We start from the raw sequence: 26,347 nt of genomic DNA, 5'->3' as shown, positions 1-26,347 counted from the left end.
AAGAAGGGAGAGGGTCTTTGACTTTATGCCACCATTTCCTTAGAGCCTCATCTTTTTCATCAAATTTGGCCACAAATCAAATTTCTGTGTGCCCCTGTTTTCAGGAGATTCCTCTTGCAAAAGAAGCCAAGTATAAACATGGAAGAACAACTGCCTAAGCAAGTAGAAAAGTGTTCCATAATAGTGTGCAATGAATGAAGAGTTCTGGATTAATCTCTGGAACTCAACCTGCACCCTGATCTTTATTTTGAATGGGATCTAGAACGGGATCTTGAAGTAGCTCTTTTTGGCGGAGGGGACACAGAATGACCCTTTGAGGGTGGAGCAGGTAGGGGTGAATTGGAACGAGACTGGCTCCTTGATCTGTATTTTGACTTCATATCACCTTTTCCATTTTCTTTGGAAGATCGGGACCGAGACCTGCTTGGAGATTTCTCATACTCATCCTTAGATCTGCTTTGAGAACAAGAACAGGAGCCCAGATCAGATTTGGGCATAGATTTGCTCCTTGAGCTAGATTTCCTGCCTTTTGAACGAGAACGTGATCGACCTTTGCTCCGCAACCTAGATCAGGAGTGACTTTTTGAGATACTTCGAGATCTACTGTGGCTGCTCCTGCGACTCCTACTTCGTGACCATCTTCTAGATCTATACCTGGATCTGCTTCCAGAATCAGATCGCCTATGGCTTGTGCCTGGCTTACCTTCAATAAGCCTAATATTTCTGCACCATCCAGTTTGTCCAAAGCAAGCTTCATGTCAAAATAGGAGTGAAACTCAACGCCCTCACTTGTGCATTCCTTGTGAGCATCAACATAGGTTACTTCATCTGCTTGTTGCATAAAATCCTTTAAATCTTGCCAACTGTAACAACTAGAAAGACTTTCTATAATAAGCTCGTATTCTGTATGAACAGGTGGTCCATATTTGTCTCTGCCAGATGTTCTCTGACTGCTGTATCCACTTCCACCACCATCTCCCTGCATCTAATGGCAAAAGGCCGCTGTCATCATGGCTTCCGGTAAGGTCAGCCAAAGGGCCATGGGGCAAGAGTCACACAATGTATGGAAAAGTCAAGGCCAGTCAAGAAAGGCAGTCATCTTAGCCTCAGTAGACACAGCCTCAGACCCACTGGCCACCAATCCCCACACTCTGGCATCCCATGGCTGCCCCAGGCTGTGAAGGCAGCAGGGCCCGGGGACACCTGAGTCATATGACCCCCAGCCCCCACACCTAAATACTATATTTTCAATCCACATATAAGTGGACGCCCACAGTTCAATCCATGTTGTTCAAGGGTCAACTGTACAGAGCTGGTCAAGAAAGCCCTGTATCCCAAAGATGGTTTCAATAGCTGCCTGAAATATTATTGTGGTAGATGTCTTTGTTCAAAGTATGGCACTAGGATTTGCCAGGTGGGTGGAATCTTGTGGGATGCTGACAGTTTGCAGGAATTTTATGCAGAAAGGGTTAATAAGGTCACCTTTCTTTTTTTTTCTTTTTTTTTTTTTTTGAGCTTAAGCATTATTCTACAGTGCATGTGTAGAAAGCCTTTCTTATTTCCAGAGCCTGCATTCAATACTTTCATAAAAGAAATCGTGGTGACAGTGTATATCAGGAAATGAGTCATGCGTTATTTGAAATTCTAAAGACATTTACCTCCAGAATCAGAGCAACAATAATAATAACAATAAAACATTCACGCACACACAAAACTTCTCTGACAGATGACATGCAAGTTGATGTAATAGCACAGTCTCTGGCTTGCAAGGTAGACATAAATACCTACAGCGCGTTCCCATCAGTCTCAAACTGGGCCATCTGCAAGATAGGATGGGAAGTGCGTGGGCTCTGCAGTCAGAAAGACCTTGATGCATATCCTGACATTACCATTTTCTAACTGTATGACTTTGGATGAGTTTCTTAAATATGAAATGGCAAGAGTAATAGCTAGCCCACAGGATTGTTAAAAGGGTTAAATGAGATCATGTACATAAAGCACGTAGTTAAATGCCTAGTACACTATATGGTTTCCATAAATCTAAGTCCCTTTCCTCCATTTTATTGCCTAAACCATAATAGCTAAATATCTAACTCTATCTATCTTTGTAAATTCTCTCTAGCTTTCTATTCCATTTTCAGCTGTGAACAGAGGAAAATGCTTCCTTCATTTCGGAATGACCTTCTGTGCTTCTACTCCTGATTCCAGAACTTCCTTCTGGGAACGCAATCCTATGCCCTCTGTGGCCCTCCATGTCCTTCTCCACTGTCTGTCACCAGACTCAGCCCTTGCAGCATTTTTACCTTGCAGGGTTGCTCCAGGCAGGCTACTGGCTGATGCTTTTACTAATAATTACAATCTTCAGAAAGGCAAACTTCATGGGGATTGAAAAAGGAGTCTGTACCGAGTAGCAAAAATTTGAAATTTATGCTCAGGGACTATATGTCATGCTTTCTTGTTCCCTATCCGTGTAAGTTAGGAAATATTAGTAAATACTTAGCCAGTATAATTTAATATTCATTTAATTATTTATTGACTGATAATAGGAAAAGAAAGAAATGGCAGGAACACTGGCATGGGGGTCAAATAAATAAAAAGTTTGAGAAGGAAGAAACATGAAAAAAGCTGGAAAAATAGCAGTGCTAAAGGTGGGGTAGATATGCCTCAGCACGCCATAGGTTTTCAGCAAAACAAAAATAAGTAAGATGAGCAAAAATAAACTCTGTGCCCCAGTTATCCAAATTAGTAAGGGACAGTTTGTGGGCCATGAAATGTTTTATTGTGTATCGCTCTATTTTGCTGGAGTGCGCATGGCTTCCCTTATAGCCAGCTAAGTACACACTTAAGGCTTTTTAAGTCCCTCATGAAAACTCTACCCCAGCCACAAGTAATTTCCAAACTTTATTATGGTTCTGTTGGGGGATTCTATATACTGTTCAGCTCAGAAAAGATTTCAAGTATCACTGAAACCTCAGCTTCAATGACCTGAATAAAGTTTGGAAGGAACCCTGATTTTTCAGGAAACTCCTCAAATGCTGAGCAGCGAATGCAGAGTGTCACTTTATAAATAGTCACCTGCTCATTGAGCAGTAGCAATGTGTGACAGACAAAACTGATGCTACTTTTATCCTCATAGTACACTGGATTCTCTTCAGAGAAAAGTGGACTTTTTCCCCCATTTGTCTTGCCACACGGACACAATGGAAGACACCACCCTCCCCTCCCCACACACACAGATAAAATTAGTTGATGTTTGAAGCAGTAGAGTAACCTATATAACCATTCCTGAAAGTAAAATTCAGAGTATCTTAGTGAAACCCGTTGTGTAAGCATGCACATACATACACATACACACAGAGTCTTGTGGGCTTATAAAAAGTTTTGTGAGCATATAAAAGACAAAGGAAAGGAAATGACTTGATAGGGACAATGATCTGATGACTCTTTAACATTTCTGATGCCCTATATACTGTTTTTCAAAAGTTTGCTTTTAAGAAAACAATAAAAGGCCAGCACAGTGGCTCATGACTGTAATCCTGGCAGGAGGATCCCTTGAACCCAGGAGTTCGAGGCCAGCCTGGGCAACATAGGGAGACCCCATCTCTACAAAAATAAAAATAATAGCTGGGCACTGTGCTGCATGCCTACAGTCCCAGCTACTTCAGGGGCTGAGGCAGGAGGATCACTTGAGCCCAAGAGGTCGAGGCTACAGTGAGCTGTGGTCATGCCACTGCACTCCAGCCTGGGCAACAGAGCAAAATCTTGTCTCAATAAAAATAAAAATAATACTAATAAAAAAAAGGTAATGCTTGCTGTTCATTGACTGAAGGGGGCTGTTAGTATAGATTAATGTGAATGCCAAAACAATATGTTTCTCAAAGTTAAGTATGAAGTCTCTTTAATGGTTTGAAAAATTCCCTTGGACATGTAAAGATATATGTTTGGATTTCTGAGGGTCCTTAGTCCACAGTTTTAAAGACAATGAGTTCATAAACTAAATTTCATTTTGTGAAACTATCTTTAAATTGGGAATTATCACCAGGAAAAAAATTTGGTCTTTACAACCAGTACCAAAAAAAAGATTATTATTACAATAAAGACAGAATAGAAAATTATTCTTTTTTTTTTTTTTTTTTTTTTTTTTTTTTTTGAGACGGAGTCTTGCTGTCTTCCAGGCTGGAGTGCAGTGGCGCGATCTCGGCTCACTGCAAGCTCCGCCTCCCGGGTTCACGCCATTCTCCTGCCTCAGCCTCCCGAGTAGCTGGGACTACAGGCGCCCGCCACCACGCCCGGCTAATTTTTTTTTTTTGTATTTTTAGTAGAGACGGCGTTTCACCGTGTTGGCCAGGATGGTCTCGATCTTCTGACCTCGTGATCCGCCCGCCTCGGCCTCCCAAAGTGCTGGGATTACAGGCGTGAGCCACCGCGCCCGGCCGAAAATTATTCTTTGTATTAATCATGTTTTTAATTTTTCTGTATTTTATGATACTGATATCTTGGGGCCTTGCTAATCCCAGAGAGACTGCCCCTGTAGGGGCCAGCTAATTCCTAGAGATAGCAAACAAGTTGCCTTCCAGGGCACCTTTCACATGCAAACTAACAATTCATAGCCCATGCTGCCTCCGCCTCCCCACCACCTCCCTTATCTAACTTTTACACACCAAGCCTGCCCTAAAGCATCCTAGGACCACGCACTGAACTAGAGACTATGCCTATAGCCCAGCGCCCACTGAAATTATTTATTTAAAGTAGCCAACCCTAAACTGCTCACCTTGCCCTGCCCATTTCTTCCTGCAAAAAACAAAAGGCTTTTGCCCATTGTGACCCCTCACTCTTTCTGCCTAATTGTAAGGCAGTTGTCTCAGTGTCTGTCACCTTGCCATACCTGATTAAAACAAATCCCAGGTACATTTTAAAACATTCTTAGATTCTCAGTCAGAGACCCCAGTTTGAGAGACACTGCTCCAGAACAGCAGTTCTCAAGTGTCCGTGCCCCGCCCTCATCCCCCCAAGGCCAGTAGCGGCACCTGGCAGCATTGTTAGAAATGCAGCTTGTGGACCTGGCGTAGTGGCTCACGCCTGTAATCCCAGCACTTTGGGAGGCAGAAGTGGGCGGATCACCTGAGGTCAGGAGTTCGAGACCAGCCTGACCAACATGGCCAAACCCCGTCTCTACCAAAAATACAAAAATTAGCCGGGTTTGGTGGTGTGTGCCTGTAGTCCCAGCTGCTTGGGGAGGCTGAGGCAGGAGAATCACTTGAACCCGGAGGCAGAGGTTGCAGTGAGCCGAGATCACGCCACTGCACTCCAGCCTGGGAGACAGAGGAAGACTCCGTCAAAAAAAAAAAAAAAGGAAAGAAAGAAAGAAAGAGTGAGGGAGAGAGGAAGAGAAGAAAGAAAGAAAGAGAAAGAAAGAAAGAAAGAAAGAAAGAAAGAAAGAAAGAAAGAAAGAAAGAAAGAAAAGAAAAGAAAAGAAAAGAAAGAAGGAAAGAAAGGGAAAAGAAAAGGAAAGAAAAGAAAGAGAGAAAGAAAGGCAGCTTGTGGCAGGGTGCGGTGCCTGTAATCCCAGCACTTTGGGAGGCCGAAGCTGGTGGATCACCTAAGGTCAGGAGTTTTGAGACCAGCCTGACCAACACGGAGAAACCCCGTCTCTACTAAAAATACAAAATCAGCCAGGCGTGGTGGTGCATGCCTGTAATCCCAGCTACTTGGGGAGGCTGAGGCAGGAGAATCGCTTGAGCCCAGGAGGCAGAGGTTGCGGTGAGCCGAGATCAACCACTGCACTCCAGGCTGGACGTGGGCGACACAGCAAGACTCCGACTCAAAAAAAAAAAAGAAAAGAAAAAAGAAATGCAGCTTGTTAGAACTGGTCCAGACTTACCACTGAATCCGAAACTCTGGGAGGTGGTGTCTAGCCATAAACCCTCCAGGGTCTTCTAATACATGCTCCAGTTAGATAAACTACTTCCTAGATTCTCATGGTGATCCTTCATGAAGATTTGGTTTTTAATATATCCTGCCCTTTTTCACTTGAGTTCCTAGGCTCTCTTTTTACTCTCTCCTGCACCCTTTTTTTTTTTCTGCATCTCTTTGGTAAATTGATAGCTTATCTTTAGAAGTGCAGTCACACACACCCCCTCCTCCACCCTCCACAGACACGAATGCATACCTGATTGTTCCCCTGCCCCATTTTGTCTTTCTTATCTTATGTAAAATGCAGATTCCCAGCATTTTTCCTCTGCCCCATTTGTCTGTGTCATCTTATGTAAAAAAAATGCAGATTCACTGAGCCAGACAAAGGCATGAATGACTGTTTTTCCCTACACCCCTCTTACATGAAAATTGTGTACTCCTCAATATCGCACCCTTTCCCCTTTAAATTTGGAGCCCTCAAAATTATCTTTGGAGAAAGGCATACACCTGTCTTCTGGGCGTGTGTCCTTAACTTTGGCAAATAAACCTCCTAAAATGATTGAGACTTGTCTCAATCAATCATTGACTCCAAGTCTTCTTGGACTCAGGCAGCACAGTAACGAGAAGAAATTAGGTCTCAAAACTCTAAGTCAGTGCCTAAGTTTCCAATATCTTATGCCTTTATAAGCTCATTTCTGTCTCACAAATAAAGGCAATTAGCACACTGCTCAAACTGAACCCTTCCTAAAACTTGGAAACTGTAAGACGTCTTCATGATATCATTTCATGTTAGCTGTCAAAAACACGAAAGCAAAATGTAAACACGAAAGCAAAATGTATATGTTTAAAAATGTAATCTTAAAGACCGGGCCCAGTGGCTCATGCCTGTAATCCCAGCACTTTGGGAGGCTGAGGTGGGCAGATCACTTGAGGTCAGGAGTTCGAGACCAACATGGTGAAACACTGTACTAAAAATACAAAAATTAGCCAGGCGTGGTGGCATACACCTGTAATCCCAGCTACTTGGGAGGCTGAGGCAGAAGAATCGCTTGAACTCAGGAGACAGAGGTTGCAGTGAGCCGAGGTAGCACCACTGCACTCCAGTCTGGGCGACAGAGCGAGACTCCGTCTCAGAAAAATAAATAAACAAATAAAATGTAATCTTGAAAATAGTTCCATAATCATTTCAACCAAGTGAGTGATAGTTCTCTGTCTTCCCAAATGCTGAAAAATTATCCACAGTGAGCTGCTACAGTTTAATAAGGTAGCCTTATTCAAATTAATGTAATGTTAACTATTTCTCACAAATAGAATAAGTTTTCTTTTCCTTGCTTGCAGAGATGAATGTTTAAACTTTTCTTCCACGTATAGTGGCACCACAGGCTCCAGTTTATTTGCTAGGTAAACAAATCAGCGTGTGAAGGCCTCATGCAGAAAAACTATAAATATTTCCTAATCATTATCGCTGTCTCGCCTTACTTATTTGGATCCTAGTACAAGAATCGTCATTTGAAAAGCCTTCAAAATTTTGCTAAGGGGGCTCAAATGCCAGCAGAAGCATGAGGATTCAGGGAGAGGGGAATAGAACTGAGGCAGGATCTTGAGGAAGGAAACCTGCAGTCCATCCCAACTCTGCCAAAAGCCCATTGTGGGACTGCAGAAAAGTTACCTAACCTCTCAGGCTGACATTTTCTCCTCTTCTCGTTTTAGATAATGTCTAAAATCAACTGAGCCCCCTTGGTCCAAAGCTTCCGTGATTCAAAGAGAGTTTGATCTCTTCTTGCCCCATTCCAAGACTTTAGTCAACTTTGAGAAGACTATAGTTTTGGCGCCAGACTGGGTGGTAATAGTGGGGTTGTGAATTGCTCCAGAAGTGCAGTAGTCTGGGGTTGCCTCCCGCCCCGGAAGGAACTGACCATTCATCACCCTGCAAGCTCCTTCTCAGGCAGCCCACTTGTGATTCTGGAAGATTATTTGCCCTACAAGCCTCTGGCTGATATTCCTTCAGAGGGAGGAGCACGGTTTTGTTTCACAAGCTCTTAACCTTGGCTGCACATTCACATCACCTGGGGGAACTTTAAAAAAATACCAATGTCACCAACGACCCCATGAAAAAGCGGGCAAAGGACATGAATAGACACTTCTCAAAAGAAGACATACACACAGCTAACAAGCATATGAAAAAATGCTCAACGCCACTAATCATTAGAGAAATGCAAATCCAAAGCACAATGAGATACCATCTCACACCAGTCAGAATGGCTATCATTAAAAAGTCAAAAAAGAACAGATGCTGGTGAGGTTGTGGAGAAAAGGGAATGCTTATACACTGCTGGCAGGAGTGTAAATTAGTTTAGCCATTGTGGAAAGCAGTGTGGCAATTCCTCAAAGAACTTGAAACAGAATTACCATTTGACCCAACAATCTTATTATTGGGTATATATACCCAAAGGAATATAAATCATTCTACCATAAAGACACATGCACGCATATGTTCATCACAGCACTATCCACAATAGTAAGGACATGGAATCAACCTAAATGTCCATCAATGGTAGACTAGATAAAGAAAATGTGGCACCATACAACATGGAATACTATGCAGCCATAAAAGAGAATGAGATCATGTCCTCTGCAGCAACAAGGGTGGAGCTGGAGGCCATTTTCCCAAGCAAATTAATGCAAAATCAAATACCATATACTCTTGCTTATAAGTGGGAGCTAAAAAATAAGAACACGTGGATACTAGGAGGGGAACAACAGACACTGGGGTGTACTTGAGGGCAAAGAGTGGGAATATGGAGAGGATCAGAAAAAATACTATTGAGTACTATGCTCATTACCCGGGTGATGAAATTATCTGCACGCCAAACCTCCATGCCACGCAATTTACCTGCATAACAAACCTGCACATGTACCCCTGATCCTAAAATAAAAGCTTAAAAAAACCAATTGTGTAGCTCCAGCTTCCAGAGATTCTGATATTGGTCTAGGGTATGGCCTAGACATTGGGATTTTTAAAATCTCCCAAGATGCTTCCAAATGCAGCCAGATTCCAAAACCACTGCCAAGGTAATGTGGTACACTGATTCGAAAGCCTAGCTACAGATCCCTCTTGAAGACGAATATTAAAACAAAGGTGGAAAGAAGAAAGGATTCACCTGGGAAGAGGATCAGAGGAGAAATAAATGGCTGAAGGAGGAAGGACTAGGTAGATACCGAAGGCAATCTCCACCGTCCTCAGAAACAGGTGCTGAGCAAATGCATCCCTACTGGTGAGGTGGTGATTCTGTGCAGGCGGCTGACTCCCCAGCTTGGCTTCTGGCTTCCCCAGAGCCCAGGGGACATAGAAGCTAATCCTGTGTAGAGATGTGTCTGTTTTCCATCTGGCTCTCTGCTATCCTTCCCTAGAGACTGCCTGGTATGGGGACTGCTAAGGGGGCACACTTTTCTCAGTGTGCCACAATGGGCTTGGCACACGTCCTCAAGGATGCATCTGGGCTGAGCAAGACAGTAGCTGGGCCCCCCTGCAGACCTCTTGATTTGGTAGCCAGTAGACCCTGGTCACAAACAAATGATTCCATTTCCTGAGCCTGTGCTTTAATTGCCTTTCCTTGCAAAACAGGCTTATAGGCAGTTTAAGTGAATGGATCTGGCAAAGGTATTTCTTTGGTTGAGGTATTACACTAAAAGCAATTGCCCGAGAATGAAAGTGATAGTATTAGAAACTGACAGGCTCATAAACTTCAGGACACTCTGACACCTTATTTTATATAGCACCTCAGAATTTACCAAACACTTATACATCCTCTAGCTCATTTCGTTTTAGTTCAGAGCATCCCATGAAGTAAGTAAAGTATTAACCATCTTCTTTCGTATGTGAGGACAGGAAAGCTCAGAGTGGTTTAGTAACTAGCCCAAGGTTTACAGCTATTATGCTAGTTCTGGACCTACTTGCTCTCAATTTATTTTTGTGTCTTTTCCAGTTCCACTTTGTAGGGCAGGAGGGTTGACCCCTGCAGGCCAGTTTTCTGAGTAAGCTCCTGTGTCAGCTGCCTGGGTGCAGCCAATGGAAGGAATGGTTCGGAGGGGAAAGCTAGACCACCCCTCCCTGCCTTGGATGGCTTCTCCCACAGGGGCTATGTCTTTTCCCTTGAAGGACAGACCCGTCCTGGTGCCAGCTTTCACGGGTTGACTCCTGCTCCTCAGTGCCTGTGTCATGGGCTCCTCCCCTTCTCCCTCTGTTTTTGTGGCTTCCTGCTGTTGCTAATCTCTGAGTTGCCAAGTGGCCTGTTTGGCTTCTCAGCAATTCCTATACCTGAATAACCAGCTCCCTGCATTAAAGTGCTCTGGGTTAAACACTCAAGAGGGTTCTGTTTACTGGCTAGACTCTGTATCAGGCAGGATCCTGGCAGGAAACAGATGGTGCACTCAACAGGGTAACCAAAGCGAGTTGAACGAAGAGACTGTTTACATCGATGTGGGTCCTGATAGAGTATGGTGGGGAATTGTTGTGGCTTTACCTTCTGTGGGCCAGCAAGGGCAAGGGGAGGCAGTAGGATTACCAGAGAAGATGAGACCTGTAGTCTCGGAAGAGGGGCTTCCTGGCAGAGCTGTGTCTATAGACACCGGAAAAAGGAACTGCCAAAATCACATCTTACCAAGGAGGGAGAGATAGAAGGTGGGGAATAAATACACCTTTCTCTCCTCCCACCCTCCTGTCTCCAGCTGGTGCCTCCCATTGACCAAACTTAATAAAAAGCCAGAGGCCAAGGGTGATGCAGTCCATAAAGGTTAGTCTCCAGGGGCCCAGTCATGGCAAAAAATGAGAGGGAAGATCTGTGCGTGTACGTGTACATGTGTGCGTGCATGTGCACATGTCTTTGTTGAGGGAAGCAAGGAACAAATGGAGAAAAAACAGCTTGACTGACAAATATAGCCAATAAAAGCCTGGGTCAGGACAAGCACCCTGTTATTCTAATTTCAGGTCCCAAATTTATTCTACTTCACCAGGTCGATTTGACACAAGATAAATATGACGCATAAATCCTTACCTTTGCTTCTGTTTATTTTTATTGCACAGAATGTGTTCAATATTAAGGCAATTTAAGCTTTCATTATGTATTTTAATTGGCAAAGTAAAATTGTATGTTTTTATATGGGACAATGTGATGTTTCGATATATGTATACAATGGGGAATGATTAAAGCAAGCTAATTGACATATTCATCACCTCACATATTATTTTTTGTGGTGAGAACATTTGAAATGTACTCTTTCAGCAAGTTTGAAATATATAATACACTATTATATCATTATTATTATTATTAATTTTTGAGACGGAGTCTTGTTCTGTCGCCAGGCTGGAGAGGTGCAATGGCGAGATCTTGGCTCATTGCAACCCCTGCCTCCCAGGTTCAAGCGATTCTCCTGCCTCAGCCTCCTGAGTAGCTGGGATTACAGGCACGTGCCACTGTGCCTGGCTAACTTTTGTATTTTTTGTAGAGACAGAGTTCCACCATGTTGGTCAGGCTAGTCTCGAACTCCTGACCTCATGATCCACCCACCTCACCTCCCAAAGTGCTGGGATTACAGGGGTGAGCCACCACGCCTGGCCATAGTACACTATGTTAACTATAGTTACCATACTGTGCAAGAAATCTAAAAACCCAATTTCTTCTGTCTGAAACTTTGTACCCTTTAATCAACATCTCCCCAATGCCCCTTACCCCCAGATCCTGGGAACCACCATTCCACTCTCTCTTCTAAGTTCAACTTTTTTTAGATCCCACATGTGAGTGAGATCATGAGGTATTGGTCTTTCTGTGCCTGGCTCATTTCACTTAACATAATAACCTCCAGGTTCATCCATGTTGACACAAATGACAGAATTTTCTTCTTTTTTAAGGTTGAATAGCATTCCATTTTGTGTATATACCACATTTTCTTTATCCATTTATCTGCTAATGGGCACTTAGGTTAATTTCACATCTTGGCTTTTGTAAATAATGCTGTAATGAATATAGCCAGTTCAAACTTTTATCTGTTACTTTGGGGTGCTAAAAACTTCTCTGGGCACAGTGCCTTTAGAAGGAAGATTTATCCAGCCGGGCGAGGTGGCTCATGCCTGTAATCCCAGCACTTTGGGAGGCTGAGGGGGGCGGATCACAAGATCAGGAGATTGAGACCATCCTGGCCAACATGGTGAAACCGTGTCTCTACTAAAAATACAAAAATTGGCTGGGCGTGGTGGCACATGCTTGTTATCCCAGCTACTCTGGAGGCTGAGGCATGAGAATTGCTTGAACCAGGGAGGTTGCAGTGAGCTGTGATCACGCCACTGCACACCTGCCTGGCAACAGAGTGAGACTCCGTCTCAAAAAAAAAAAAAAAAAAGAAGGAAGATTTATTAAGGTGACACTGATAGATCTCCTAAGAATAATCTTATTCTAAATGAAGAGATTTTAGATAATTCTGACTTTTCTCATTGTGTATGTGTGTGTGTGTGAGAGAGAGAGAGAGAGAGAGAGGGAGAGAGATGCTTTCGTTGTTTCTAATGAGCAAGTAATTTTACAATTTAAAAAACTGTACTATTTTAATTTCAGGCTTTAGAAAAGGATGATTTTTTCAGGACAACTATGCCTCCAACCCTCCAACCTCATTTTCTTGATTATGAACAATATTCCTGAGTTTCTACAAATAGGGAACTTCCTTTTTTTACAGACAAGGAAGCCTGAGACCAAAGGAAAGTGGCTTGTCCCTAGTCTCCCTGCCGGCTGGGGACAGAGCTGGGACTAGACCCAGGTCTCCTGCCTCCCTCCTGTACCAGTGCCCTTTCTGACCAGCCGTGCCTTTGCAACACTGTCCAGCTCACAGAGAAGACTGATTTTGCCTCTGCAAAAACAATATTCACTGCCTTTCCCCCTGAAAGTTTCTGTTAGACTAATAGCTCCTTTGATAGAAGAAGCAAAGGGAGGGCAAGGGAAGAGTTGGAGGGCGAGCTGAAACTGGCTGGAAGAAGAGGCAGAGGCAGGGCTGACAACATAGCAATGAGGGGGTAGCTTGAAGAGAGCTGGCTGGAGGAGGACGAGGGCTCAGCGACTCACACACATAAAAATAAGTACAGAACAGAGTGACCTTCCATTGCTGTTCCCATGGCAAATGCATCTGATTTTTTTTTTTTTTTTTTTTAACTAAAAGTAACATCTGTGGAGCCATGATGGGCTGGGGTTTTGCCAGACTCAAAGTGCTTTACTGGTTTCTATACACTGGAAGGTCGCCCTCCCCTCACTGAGCAGCAGGGGACTTTTATAGACACATGCTTTGTCTCGGGAGGAATGCACGGTTAAAATGGATTGCTTAATGTTCTAGACTAGAGTGAATCTGGTAATGTCTGAAAAAATGCCAGAGAATGTGCCTTAGAATTTCACTCGGGCCCATTTGAGTCTTTAGCATTTATGTGTGTCTGAGAAGTCAGTCCACCTTTGAGTGTCTTACCTGTGTGGCTGGGCTGGGTTGTCTTCTTAGGTGGCAGAAATCACAGGTACAGAGCCCAGAGTAACCTTGGAGCAACTGAAGAAAATGAAACATGGAGGAAATGCAGGACATCATGAAAAGAAAATCAGGCTGGGCATGGTGGCTTATGCCTGTAATCCCTGCTCTTTGACAGGCCGAGGTGGGAAGATTGCTGGAGGCCAGGAGTTCAAGACCAGCCTGGGCAACATAGTGAGATTCTGTCTGTACTACTTCTACTACTACTAATAAGTAATCAATGAGCCCTACTGTTTGTTAAAGCTCTGCTCACAGCCCACAGCAGTGATCACTCGGTATCTAGAAGCGTGACACACCACAAAACAGTCTAGTGGCTATGAACTGAAGCAGGGGAAATTTCCCAAGTAGACAAATATGTTTCATACACTTGTCTTTCCCTTTCCACTTGTCTTTCCCCGTCACACTCTGTGAATGTCTCCACCATCTCCTGCTGCCTTAACCCCTTGAAACCTCCTCATGGGCAACCTGCCACCGCAACCCTCTCCCCAAGTTTCAAATGACCCTCTCCTCAACCTTAAAGTAGACTTGACTTGCTCTCCCTTGGAAGTGCACTTTAGAATTCTGCCTTGGGGCTGGGCACAGTGGCTCACGCCTGTAATCTCAACACTTTGGGAGGCCGAGGCAGATGGATCACCACCTGAGGTCAGGAGTTCGAGACCAGCCTGGCCAACATGGTGAAACCCTGTTTCTACTAAAAATACAAAAATTAGCCAGGTGTGGTGGTTGCGTGCCTCTTATTGCAGCTGCTCAGGAGGCTAAGGCATGAGAATAGCTTGAACCCAGGAGGCGGAGGCTGCAGTGAGCCAAGATGGTGCCACTGCACTCCAGCCTGGGTGACAGAGCAAGACTGCCTCAAAAAAAAGATTCTGCTTTGGGCCTCAAGAACACATGATGATATTGTCTCTACATTCTGCTCTCCTGTTCCTCATTTTCTTCTGTTTTTACACTATGTTCTTGGAACCTGTTCTAATAATTATACCTGTTAAATTCAAGCCATGAAGATTCTGGGCCACCCCGGACATAAGATGCTCTCAAATGAGATCAGAACAGTAATCACAGCTAAGCCTCTGGAATCTGGAGGCCTGTCAGGAACTAATGCTTCCAAGCATAAAAGAGATAATGATTTTGATGAGGATGCTTTACTCTGACCCTGACAAGCTCTGTATGGAATGATCCCCAGAATTATTGCTGGCATTGATTGAAACAAAAGATCAGATATCTTACAATGTTCATCTTCATGAAATTGTTTAACTTCAGTGAGGAGACTAGAAAAGTTGAAGAATGCAATGGTTGCTTGGTTCCGAAGTGAAAACTAGTCTCAATCATTCCTCAACAAACTAAAAATAGAGCTACCATATGATCCAGCAATCCCACTGCTGGGTATATACCCAAAAGAAAGGAAATCAGTATATCAAAGAGATAATCAATGATACTTGATTACCGAGTAACATGCAGAAGATCATTGACCATCTCCCTCCCTTTTTCTTCAATCATTACTGCATTTCAGGGATCACAAGATAATTCACTAAGGGCTGTTCACCTTTGCTTTTATGTTCTCAGGGAAAATGGATTGGAAAGCATTTGAGGAAATATAGCTTATAGGTAAACGATTGTTTGTAATATATTCTTCAGGAGGAGAAAACTTGCCATCTTTAATGTCAACTTGGAAGCAAATATTTAGCATCCCAAAATGTTCCTATAGTGGTGGCTTTTAAAAAGTGGAAATAATGCGGATATGTCCTACTGTAGCTGAAATTTAGAGAAAAGAAAAACACAAATAAAAAGTCTAAGACAGTGATTGTCTGAACTACAACTTGTGTGTGATCTGATTGGAATGATCTGTCTTGCTGTACCAGTGAGATAATACAATATTCCTTTCCTCAGTATTCATTTGGTGTTGTAATTAAGGTAGGACTGAACAGTGAAGAGTGGAAGCTTACTATTGTCAATGCTTTCACGATGAGTCTGTGGGAAATATGAACCACAGCATAGCCTGGAAAAAGGCAAACGTGACTTTAACAGATTGGAAACATTAGTGATGGATGAAGGGACAATTGGTTTCCAATTATGCCTGGTCCTACTCATTTTTGTTTTTACTGATTGTGACAAATATACACTATAGGATTTGGTGGGAAGCATTTCATTTTTTTTAGCTCAATAAATAAATATACAGTATTTAATGGGGAATGTTTCTTTCTTACAAAGTCACCAAATTAAAATTCACTCAGTTCATTAACAATTTGGAATTTTATCTTGTTCTGGTAATAATGACAACGTCACAGGCAAGATTAGCTATTTTATCATGGCATTTGGATGGTAAATGTAAGCTTTTTAAAAGTTAGAACTGAACAAAGAAAGCCCTAGTGATTATGAACTGTAATATAGTGAACTTCTGGGGTTTTTTTTTAAATCACAAATTGTCTTGGTGCATTAGCAATATGTCAGCTGCAATTACAGTGGAAATGGCACCCTGACTTAAAATGAAGTGCTATTTCCTTTCCTTAAAAGATTTACTTGAGTATGAAGACAGCATACTGTTAAGTACTCTGAGTTTGCATTCAGGTCTGTGAGTTGCCTACTTAATGGATGCCCACACAGCATGTTTTAGCTGTACTTTTCTCTGTCAGTTATGTACAAGTCATTATGTGCTTCCTATATATAGTATTTGATAGTTATTGATTTGCATATAATCTAATATGTTGAAGTAATTAATTTTTAAAGTATAAAGTGCATTAATGTAATACTAACAATTAAAAAATAGTATCTTGAATTTACACGGCATAAGATTCTTTTTTTTTTTTTGTATATAAACTATTTATTAACAGACAAGGCCTACAGACTTATTTCTTCTTGGACACACCCACGGTGCGGCCACGGCGGCCAGTGGTCTTGGTGTGCTGGCCTCGGACACGAAGGCCCCAGAAGTGACGCAGCCCTCTATGGGCCCGAATCTTCTTCAGTCGCTCCAGGTCTTCACGGAGCTTGTTGTCCAGACCATTGGCTAGGACCTGGCTGTATTTCCCATCCTTTACATCCTTCTGTCTGTTCAAGAACCAGTCTGGGATCTTGTACTGGCGTGGATTCTGCATAATGGTGATCACACGTTCCACCTCATCCTCAGTGAGTTCTCCCGCCCTCTTGGTGAGGTCAATGTCTGCTTTCCTCAACACCACATGAGCATATCTTCGGCCCACACCCTTAATGGCAGTGATGGCAAAGGCTATTTTCCGCCGCCCATCGATGTTGGTGTTGAGTACTCGCAAAATATGCTGGAACTTTTCAGGGATCACTAGAGACATGGCTGCAGCACAAGCGGCGGCGTGTAGGCCTCCTGTGGAAGAGCGGCATAAGATTCTTGTATGTCTATTTACCTACTGGTTATATTCAGCCAAAACCTGGTCCTCCTCCTCCTGTCTTCTCTAACTCAGTTAATGCCATCACCAATCACCCAGTTTCCCAAGACAAAAGCTGGGCACAAAGATTATTTTTCTCCCCTTATTGCCTCATCCAGTTCATTACCAAGTCCGATCAATTCTATACCTCTTCAATATCACTCAGCTGTGTCCTCTTCCCTTCATTTCTGTTGCCACTTTCTTATTTCAACCCAGCACCATCTCATGTCTAGACTCTTGCAAAAGCCTCTTAACTGGTCTCTCTTCCTCCAGGGCTATTCCCACATTGCTCTCCTGTAAATCCAAATTTCTCATCACAGTCCACCAATTCATAACCTGCCTCTTTCTCCTCTCTTGCCTGACATCCTGGGCTAATTCTCCCCACTTCTCATTCCCCCAACTACTACTCCACTTTCATGGTTTTGGTGAAGTGAGCCCTCCTCCTGGAAACCACCTTTCTCTCTTTCCCTTCACCCCAGGACTTCCTTTGCCCACAGGTAGCATTTGTTACACTGTGCTGTAATTACCAATTTACTTGCCTGACTTACAAACTAGATTATAAGCACCTTGAAGGGAAAGAGTGGGTTGTTTTCAAGTTTGTATTTCTGGGGCCTAGCACATCTCTTATCATCGTAAGCGTGTAATAAATATTTGCTTAATAAGCAAATGAATACCCAGTATACTTCATCCATAATGTTCCCTGTTTGTTTCCTTTGGGTTAGTGTGACACAAAAATAAATAAATAGGCTGGCTGGGCATGGTGGCTCACGCCCGTAATACCAGCACTTTGGGAGGCTGAGGGGGGCGGATCACTTAAGCTCAGAAGTTCAAGACCAGCCTGGGCAACATGATGAAACCCCGTCTCTACTAAAAGCACAAAAATTAGATGGGTGTTGTGGCACATCCCCGTGATCCTAGCTACTGGGGAGCCTGTGGTGGGAGGATTGCCTGAGCCTGGGGGGAGGAGGTTGCAGTGAGCCAAGATCACGCCACTGCACTCCAGAGCAAGACCTCGTCTCAATAAATAAATAAATAAAGTCTCTGCCCCTGGTTCCTGGCACAGAGCTTCTAAAACCCCTGTAATTTCCTGAGCCATGGGGTGCTAGGTGCATCCTTTGTTCCAATATTTGGTCTTTGATCCTGGTTCCTGACACAAAGGTCTTAAGTCCCTTGGAATTTCCTGGGTGATAGGAGTATCTTTTGATCTAATGAGGTGACTCTTGGTGAGTTCCTGGATGGGAGCTGGTGACCAGAAAAACCAAGCCATGATTAGATGCTTGGAACCTTCAGCCTTACCCCCATCCTCTGGGGAGTGGAGAGGGCCTGGAGATTGAGTTAATAATCAGTCATGCCTACATGATGAAGCCTCCATTAAAATACCTAAAGTATATGGCTCAGAGAGCTCCTGGATCGATGAATATATCCACATGCTGGGAAGGTGGCATGCCCCAACTCCCACTGGGACAGAAGCTCCTGTACTCAGTTTCTTCCAGATCTCACCCTGTGTACCCCTTCAATTGGCTGTTCATCTGTATCCTTTATTATATCCTTTATAATAAACTGGTAAATGTAAGTGGTTCCTTGAGTTCGGTGAGCTGTCATAGCAAATAATTATTATTATTATTTGAGATGGAGTCTCAATCTGTCATAGCAAATTATTATTATTATTATCGTTTGAGATGGAGTCTTACTCTGTCGCCCAGTCTGGAGTGCAGTGGCATGATCTCTGCTCACTGCAACCTCCCGGGTTCAAGCGATTCTCCTGCCTCATCCTCTTGAGTAACTGGGACTACAGGTGCATGCCACCACGTTCAGCTAATTTTTTTGTATTTTTAGTAGAGACGGGGTCTCACCATGTTGGCTGAGCTGGTCTTGAACTCCTGACTTCAAGTGATCCACCCACCTCGGCCTCCCAAAGTGCTGGGATTACAGGCGTGAGCCACCACGCCCAGCCCATAGCAAATTATTGAACCCATGGGAATCTTCAATATGTAGTCAAGTTGGGTAAAAGTGTGGGTCATCTGGGGACCCATTTCTCATGATTGGCATCTGAAGTGGGGGCAGTTTTGTGGGATTGAGCATTCAACCTATAGTGTCTGCACTAACTCCAGGTAGTTAATGTCAGAATTTAATTGTGAGATACCCAGTTGGTATGCAGAGAGTTGAAGAATTGGTTGGTGTTGAAAAACCTTTCACACATTGGTATCAGAGTTAAGTGTGAGAATAAAGAAACAGGGTTTCCCTTCTTAGTAAGTGCAAACTTGTTCTAAAGTGAAGGTAAAGTTGACAGGACAAATCGTGCTGGGTGCATGTTGGGAGACAATTCTCCACAGGTCTTTGGTGTTTCCGCACATCTTACAAGCAGAGGCACTGACTGCCTTTGTTCCAGACTAACTTTTCCAGAATATTTACATAGCAAACAGCCTTCGAAGAGAGAAATTATGTCTCCCTTCAGAGCAAAGGGCAGGTTTATTGATTGTCCCATTATAACAAAGATAGTATCTCCCTCTAGAGAAGGGGTGTCCAATCTTTCAACTTCCCTGGGCCACACTGGAAAAAGAAGAATTGTCTTGGGCCACACATAAAATACACTAACACTAACCACAGCTGATGAGCTAAAAAAAAAAAAAAAAAAAAAAAATCACAAAAAAACCTCAAGTTTTAAGAAAGTTTATGAACTTGTGTTGGGCCACATTCAAAGCTGTCCCAGGCCGCATGCAGCCCATGGGCTGTGTGCTGGAAAAACTTGCTCTAGAGCAAAGGTCAAGTATGCTTACTGACCATTATGAAAGATTTGAGTTCCCTAAACTTAGGGTCCCACTCCTATAATGCAACCCACACACGTGCAGGTGTCATCTGATCCTCTTTGTGTTGCCCTGTAAGAATTAGGCTTAGGGAAGCAGCACAAATGCTGATGCTCTGGCTACAGCTATTGCTGTGAGGAATGAACTGTCCTTATCCTATGTCTCTAACCCCAGAGTCTCATGTCTTCACTAGCATCTATAAAACTGTGCTAAGATAACTTTTTTGTTTATGAGTAAAATCTTATGGACTGGATAAAGAAAATGTGGTACATATACATCATGGAATACTATGCAGCCATAAAAAAAGAGTGAAATATGTCCTTTGCAGGGATATGGATGGAGCCAGAGGCCATTGTCCTTAGCAAATTAATGCAGGAACAGAAAACCAAATTCCAAATGCTTCCACTTATAAGTGGGAGCTAAATGACGAGAACACATGGATACATAGAGGGGAACAACACACACGGGGGCTTATAGGAGGGTGGAGGTTGGGAGGAGGGAGGAGATTAGGAAAAATTACCAATGGAGACTAGGCTTAATAGCTGGGTGAGGAAGTAACTGTACAACAAACCCCCATGACACAAGTTTACCTATGTAACAAACCTGTATATCTGGCACATGTATCCATGAACTTAAAATAAAAGTTAAAAAAAAAAATCTTGGACCTTTCACAGTTCTTGAAGGTACTAACTTGGGAGAACATAATCTATAGACACATTTGTAGTCAGGATATCAAGTTTCCTAGAAAAGGTAGAATTGTCAGTATGTGTCACGATAGTGGTCATGATCGTATATTGGGAATATGAGTTTGATTATATGAAAAAAATAAGTTGCCTGATTAACCTTACAGACCACCTTCCTCAGAGGCTAAGCAGGTAACATAGTTGAGTGATATGGGCTGAGATGAAATCATCTACACAGTCCAGCCAATTGTTGCCTCAATTAAATGAGGACCACTTTTTAGCAGATCTTCCAAGTGAATGAAGCCTGAAATACAGATTTTTATGTGAAAATCCCAATCAATAAAGGTTGAAGACTAATTCACTTTTTAAATAACATGCTTTACATTAAGCTAAACAAAAACCCACTGCTATGTGCCACCTCTGCATCAGACAATTGGAAAATTGCCCAGGTCTCTTAAGCCCCTGCCCACAGGAAATAAGCAAGTGGAAATTAAGGCTCATATAGAGCCACCAATCAAGGCAAGGTAGATCAGGACCTGCATCCTAACTCCCTGTCTCCATGATAAGACCATAAGAGTATTCATCCTCCTCTTTCCTCTTCCACATACGGTCTCTTGTTGCTCACTTCCTTCATACTCATCTTTCTCTAATTATAGCCTTTATTTGTGTTTATATACCCAATTTCACCCATGTTAATTCATGGTGTTTTCAAAAAAATCATTAAGACAGAACCATAAATAATAATATCTAACACTTACTGAGCACTTAAATTGTGTATGAAGCACTATAGCAAGCAATTTGCATACATTATTGTCTTAGTCAGTTTGGGGTGTATAACAAAGTACCATAGACTGGGTAGCTTATAAACAACAGAAATTTACTTCTCACAGTGCTGGAGGTTAGAAATAGATCAGGCGTGGGTTCTGGGGAGGGTCCTCTTCCTGGTTGCAGACTACCAATTTCTCCTTGTAGCTTCACATGGCAGAAAGAGAACTAGAGAGCTCTTTGGGAACTCTTTTATAAGGGCACTAATCCCTTTCACGAGGGCTTCATCCTCAGGACCTAATCCCCTCCCAAAGGCTCATCTCCTCATACCATCACAATGAAGGTTAGGATTTCAACATCTGAATTTTGGGGGGACATAAACATTTAGTCCATGACACTTAACTCATTTAAGTCTCATAACAATCCTTTTGGAATAGTGTCCCTATTTTACAGTTGAGAAAAAAATAGTTTGAGAAGGTGGTTGCTGAGGGCTGTAGATAGGAGAGAATGAGAAATTATTGTTTAATGCGTATCAAGTTTCAGTTTTGGTGAATGAAAAGAGTTCTGGGGATTCATTGCACAACCATGTGAACACACTGAACACTACTGAACTGTACGCTTAAAAATGGTTAAAAGGGTACTATGATAGTTGCATAGTTCAGCAGATTGAATCATCAAGAGATTTAATATTTGTCTGATGTATCTGGGACAATTTTTTTTAATGGTTAAGAAGGTAAATGTTATGTTATCTGTATTTTACCACAATTTTTTTTGTTTGTTTTTTGAGACAGAGGCTGGAGTGCAATGGTGCGATCTCACCTCACTGCAACCTCTGCTTCCTGGATTCAAGCGATTCTCCCGCCTCAGCCTCCCGAGTAGCTGGGATTAAAGGCATGTGCCACCACGCCTGGCTACTTTTGTATTTTTATTAGAGATGGTGTTTCTCCATGTTGGTCAGGCTGGTCCTGAACTCCCAACCTTAGGTGATCTGCCTGCCTTGGCCTCCCAAAGTGCTGGGATTACAGGCGTGAGCCACCACGCCCAACCTTACCACAATTTTTAAAATAAATAAATATTACAAGTTAAAAAGGCTGGAAGCATCTAAACCAAGATAGAAGCAATGATTATATTTAGAGTACAAATGGAACAGTTGTTATATTTAGAGGTACTATTGGGGTGCATCTTATCTGGTGCACTTTTCTCTATTTACAAATGTACACAAATTTACAATAATAAACATAAAAATAGTTGAGAGGGGATGAAAGGGTTGATACTGTGTGAAATGCCCCACAGGGGATACCAACATGTCCATTTCTGGAGCCGTCTTCTCATTTGTTTCCCAGCTCCTGCCGTGCCCTCCACATCACTCTGTTCACAACCAGCCATCTGGGTAGGTTGATTGGCTTTCTAATGACTGTTAGTCTCCAGTAGCCCAGAAGAAATAAAGTTGTTGTGGTTACTTTTAGCAATCTATAAACCTATTTAACAATCCAACTTATGTAATCTCATCATCTCCAGGAGGTAAGGCCTACGGTTCTGGGCTTTTTTGTCCCCACTTTGCTCAGGGCCCTACAACTGTGTCCCCACAAACAATCAAATAATATACTTTGGTCAGGTCTACAAATATGTATTGAGCAACGCCTATACACAAAACAGGAACCAAGAGTGTTTCCTGAGGCAAGCTCACATCTCTTTTGGTAGGTCACAGGGGGAGTCCTTTGGCCCCCTTCCTTGGGTTCCAGATCAAGACGAAAGAGACGAGCCCAAGCTGTGGCTGCGAGATCACAGATTGCCCTGTGGGCGATGCTGAAAATGTTGGATTGGAGAGGAAGACAAATCCTAATAACTTTGTAGACCAGACTCATCTCATATTAATGAGAGGTTCCTACATTTGGCAGGCATTGGCCAATTTAGGCTAGAGCTTGGGATTTCAGCTTCCAATGTGTATGTATACATAAGGATCATTAGGTAATAGGTGCACGTAAGAAAGTATTATTGCAAGGTGGAGGAAACTATTGCAATAGGGAGGATGCTCCTGACCGTAAGATCTGCAAGAATCCCCCATAAAATGTATTTTAATACATGCAGTTTATCAGCATCACATACTGTCCAGAATTATCTAAAATTATTTTATTGTCAATCTTTGTAACATACCTATAAATATGTTTAATCACACAGTTGAAAGGTTTGAGGTATACGAAGATAATGAGATGTGTCCAAAACTCTCTCTTATTCATCAATAGATCAGAGGATGGAATTTAAGCTTTCTTACTAATATTTAGAACACACCGATCGGGCATGGTGGCTCACACCTATAAGGCTCGCTCGAGCCCAGGTGTTCGGGATCAGCCTGGGAAACATGCGAGACCCCATCTCCACAAAAAATGCAAAAATTAGCCAGGTGTGGTGGCGTGCCTGTGGTCCCAGCTACTTGGGAGGCTGAGGCAAGAGAATTGCTTGAGCCCAGGAGGTTGAGGCTGTGATGAGCTGTGTTTGCACCACTGCACTCCAGCCTGGGTGACCCAACAAGATCCTGTTTAAAAACAACAACACAAACAAAAAAAACACACCACACACACACACTGAATAGAAAAGAGGGGAGATAGCAAGATTTGGTAGCATTAAAAATTGAGACAATGCAATAGTGCTAAAATCTCTTGCTCTAGATACCTGATATTATGCTATTATTTTTGAGTAACTTTATTTTTCCAGGAGAGTCTCAAATTTAAATATTCTGCCCTGCTATCAGAATATGAATATCTGACTTTATACAATTGTTAGTTTGTTAATACTGTCATAATACCACTGGGCTTGTCAAAACATCTGTATGTATTTCATTGTAACAAATTACAGGCAGCCCTTGTATTGCCAACTGTGCAAAAGCAATCTTAATAACCAGTAGGAATAATTATAATTGTTCTGTGAACTTTACAAATTATTGTTAAAAACATCAAAATTTATCTTCCTGTCACTTAGAAATGTATAGGAAAACAGAAACAGTAAAATTAATGTTTATTTAGTGCATTGCAATTTAAAACAGACACACTGAGAATTAGAGTGTTTCATGTCTTTGTAAAAAGTTATCAAAAGTAGGCCAGGTGTAATCCCAACACTTTGGGTGGCTGAGGTGGGCAGATCACTTGAGGCCAGGAATTCTAGACCAGCCTGGCCAACATGGTGAAACCCCGTTTCCACTAATAATGCAAAAATCAGCCAGTCATGGTGGCACGCACCTGTAATCCCAGCTACTCAGGAGGCTGAGGCAGGAGAATCGCTTGAACCTGGGAGGCAGAGGTTGCAGTGAGCCGAGATCGTGCCACTGCACTCCAGCCTGGGCAGCAGAGCGAGACTCCATCTCAAAAAAAAAAAAAATGTAGTTTGAGCAGTGCTTGCCTCCTTCTTTTCATGGTATAACTTACAACACGGAGCACGCACCTTTTCTATCCCTTCGCAAATTGTCATACTCCTTTCTAAGTTTGGATCAGCTTCCAACATTTTGTCCTTTGCAATATCTCTGGGAGTTCCTTTGATGTGAAGTTTTTGCTGGCATCACTCCCTTGGAGACATCTTTTCAGCACCACCATTTTCCTCATTTGTAAGTTTCATAAGTTCCCCTTCACTAAGTTCCTCTGGCTGCATAGGAATCTCTTGAGAATGGAGGCAGGGTCAACATTCCCACAGTCAGCTTTTTCTTCTATAACTTCATTTATGTTTGATGCAAATTTAACTTCCAGTACAGTAGTTTCCCCTTATCCATGGTTTCACTTTCCATGGTTTCAATTAACTGCAATCAACCGCAGTCTGAAAATATTAAATGGAAACTTACAGAAATAAACAAGTTGTAAATTGTGAATCTTTCTGAGTAGAGCGATTAAATCTTGAGCCATCCTACTCCATCCCACCCGGAGGTGAATCATCCCTTTGTTCAGCAGGTCCACGCTAACTTTGACCTACCATCTGTTAGTCACTAGTCACCGTCTCAGTTATGAGATGGAAAAAAAATTAGTAGATAGAGAGTTCGGTACTCCCTGTAGTTTCAGGCATCCACTGGGAGTCCTGGAAGGTATCGCCCTCAGATAAGTGGGGACTACTGTACATCAAAACTGTGCAAAGCAAGGACTAACTGTAGCAAAACCATGCGATTCCATTGCCTCTCACAACTCTGAGTAAAAATGTTTTTTCCCAGGGTTACTGTCAGAGTTTAATTTGTACAAATAACTTGACAATCATGGGATGACCCAAGATGTCCCTAGAATGCTTACACAAGTGCCCTTCCACCCCACAGGAGAGGGAAGATGGTTTGGGGTTATGACCAAGGCCCTTAGATATCTAGGATTGAACACTCTTAAGGGAGAGAAAAGCACCACACTCAAAGCCTGCTCCTGAAAAGACTGGTGGAAGTAGGCCAGGCATGGTGGCTCACGCCTGTAATCCTAGCACTTTGGGAGGCCGAGGTGGGTGGATTCCTTAAGCTCAGGAGTTCGAGACCAGCCTGGGCAGCATGGTGAAACCCTGTCTCTACAAAAATATGCAAAAATTAGCCAGGCGTGGTGGGGGCACGCTTGTAGTCCCAGCTACTCAGGAGGCTGAGATGGGAGGATCACTGAGCCCAGGGAGGTCAAGGTTGCAGTGAGCCATGATCCTCCCACTGCACTCCAGCCTGGGCAACAGAGTGAGACCCTGTCTGAAAAAAAAATGTAGTGGAAGTAGGAGGGCTCACTTGGGGCAAGTATCTGATGCAGTGACCTGCAGAAGACCCCTGAGAGAACAGTTAGGCCTCAGCCATTGCCTCAAATTTGAATCATTGATTGCAAAAGCTTCACAGCATTATATTCACCAATCAAGGGCACTTCCTGAGCAGCTGGTCACTCAGGATGTTGCTGAGAAAGGCACTTTGCTTTGCCCAGCAACAGAGGGGGCTGGGACTATTCCAAGCACAGAGAGAGTAGCAGAGAAACACTGCTGAAACAATCAGTGGAAAAATCATCCAGGAGGGGCTGTTTTTGCATTTCTTTGGCAACTATTTACTGGCCTATGCAATATTTTATAAACTTCACACAGCAATACTTGCTCTTTTATTCAACAAATTATTACGAGCACCATCTCTGGCCTGCACTATGCAAAGTCCTTGGATAAGGTGGTGAAGGTCACAGATTTCTTAGGAGGGTAGCCATCAAATGGCTAATGACACAACTGATCGTGTCATTTTATCAAGATATTAAAATAAGTGTCACAAAGG

General features: G+C 42.9%; 1 protein-coding gene, 1 non-coding gene and 1 pseudogene across 2 annotated transcripts; 1 reads left to right on the top strand and 2 right to left on the bottom strand.

Moving 5' to 3' along the window:
• Nucleotides 1–209: 209 nt before the first annotated feature.
• On the bottom strand, nucleotides 210–1,964 carry LOC103784666 (serine/arginine-rich splicing factor 6-like; annotated as a pseudogene).
• Nucleotides 1,965–16,253: 14,289 nt separating this feature from the next.
• LOC100988752 (small ribosomal subunit protein uS13) lies at nucleotides 16,254–16,823 on the bottom strand. Its single transcript, XM_008961971.5, has one exon. The coding sequence runs from the start codon at nucleotides 16,761–16,763 to the stop codon at nucleotides 16,305–16,307; it is 459 nt and encodes a 152-aa protein (XP_008960219.1). The 5' UTR covers nucleotides 16,764–16,823; the 3' UTR covers nucleotides 16,254–16,304.
• Nucleotides 16,824–21,745: 4,922 nt separating this feature from the next.
• Nucleotides 21,746–21,813, top strand: LOC112438598 (small nucleolar RNA SNORD77). The gene has a single exon (XR_003027001.1). It is a non-coding gene; the product is annotated as a small nucleolar RNA SNORD77 (small nucleolar RNA).
• The last annotated feature ends 4,534 nt before the right edge of the window (nucleotides 21,814–26,347 follow it).

Source organism: Pan paniscus, chromosome X (genome assembly GCF_029289425.2).
Source record: "Pan paniscus chromosome X, NHGRI_mPanPan1-v2.0_pri, whole genome shotgun sequence".
Taxonomy (NCBI): domain Eukaryota; kingdom Metazoa; phylum Chordata; class Mammalia; order Primates; family Hominidae; genus Pan; species Pan paniscus.
Note: the sequence above shows the minus strand (reverse complement) of the source record. Positions and strands in the feature narration are given on the sequence as shown.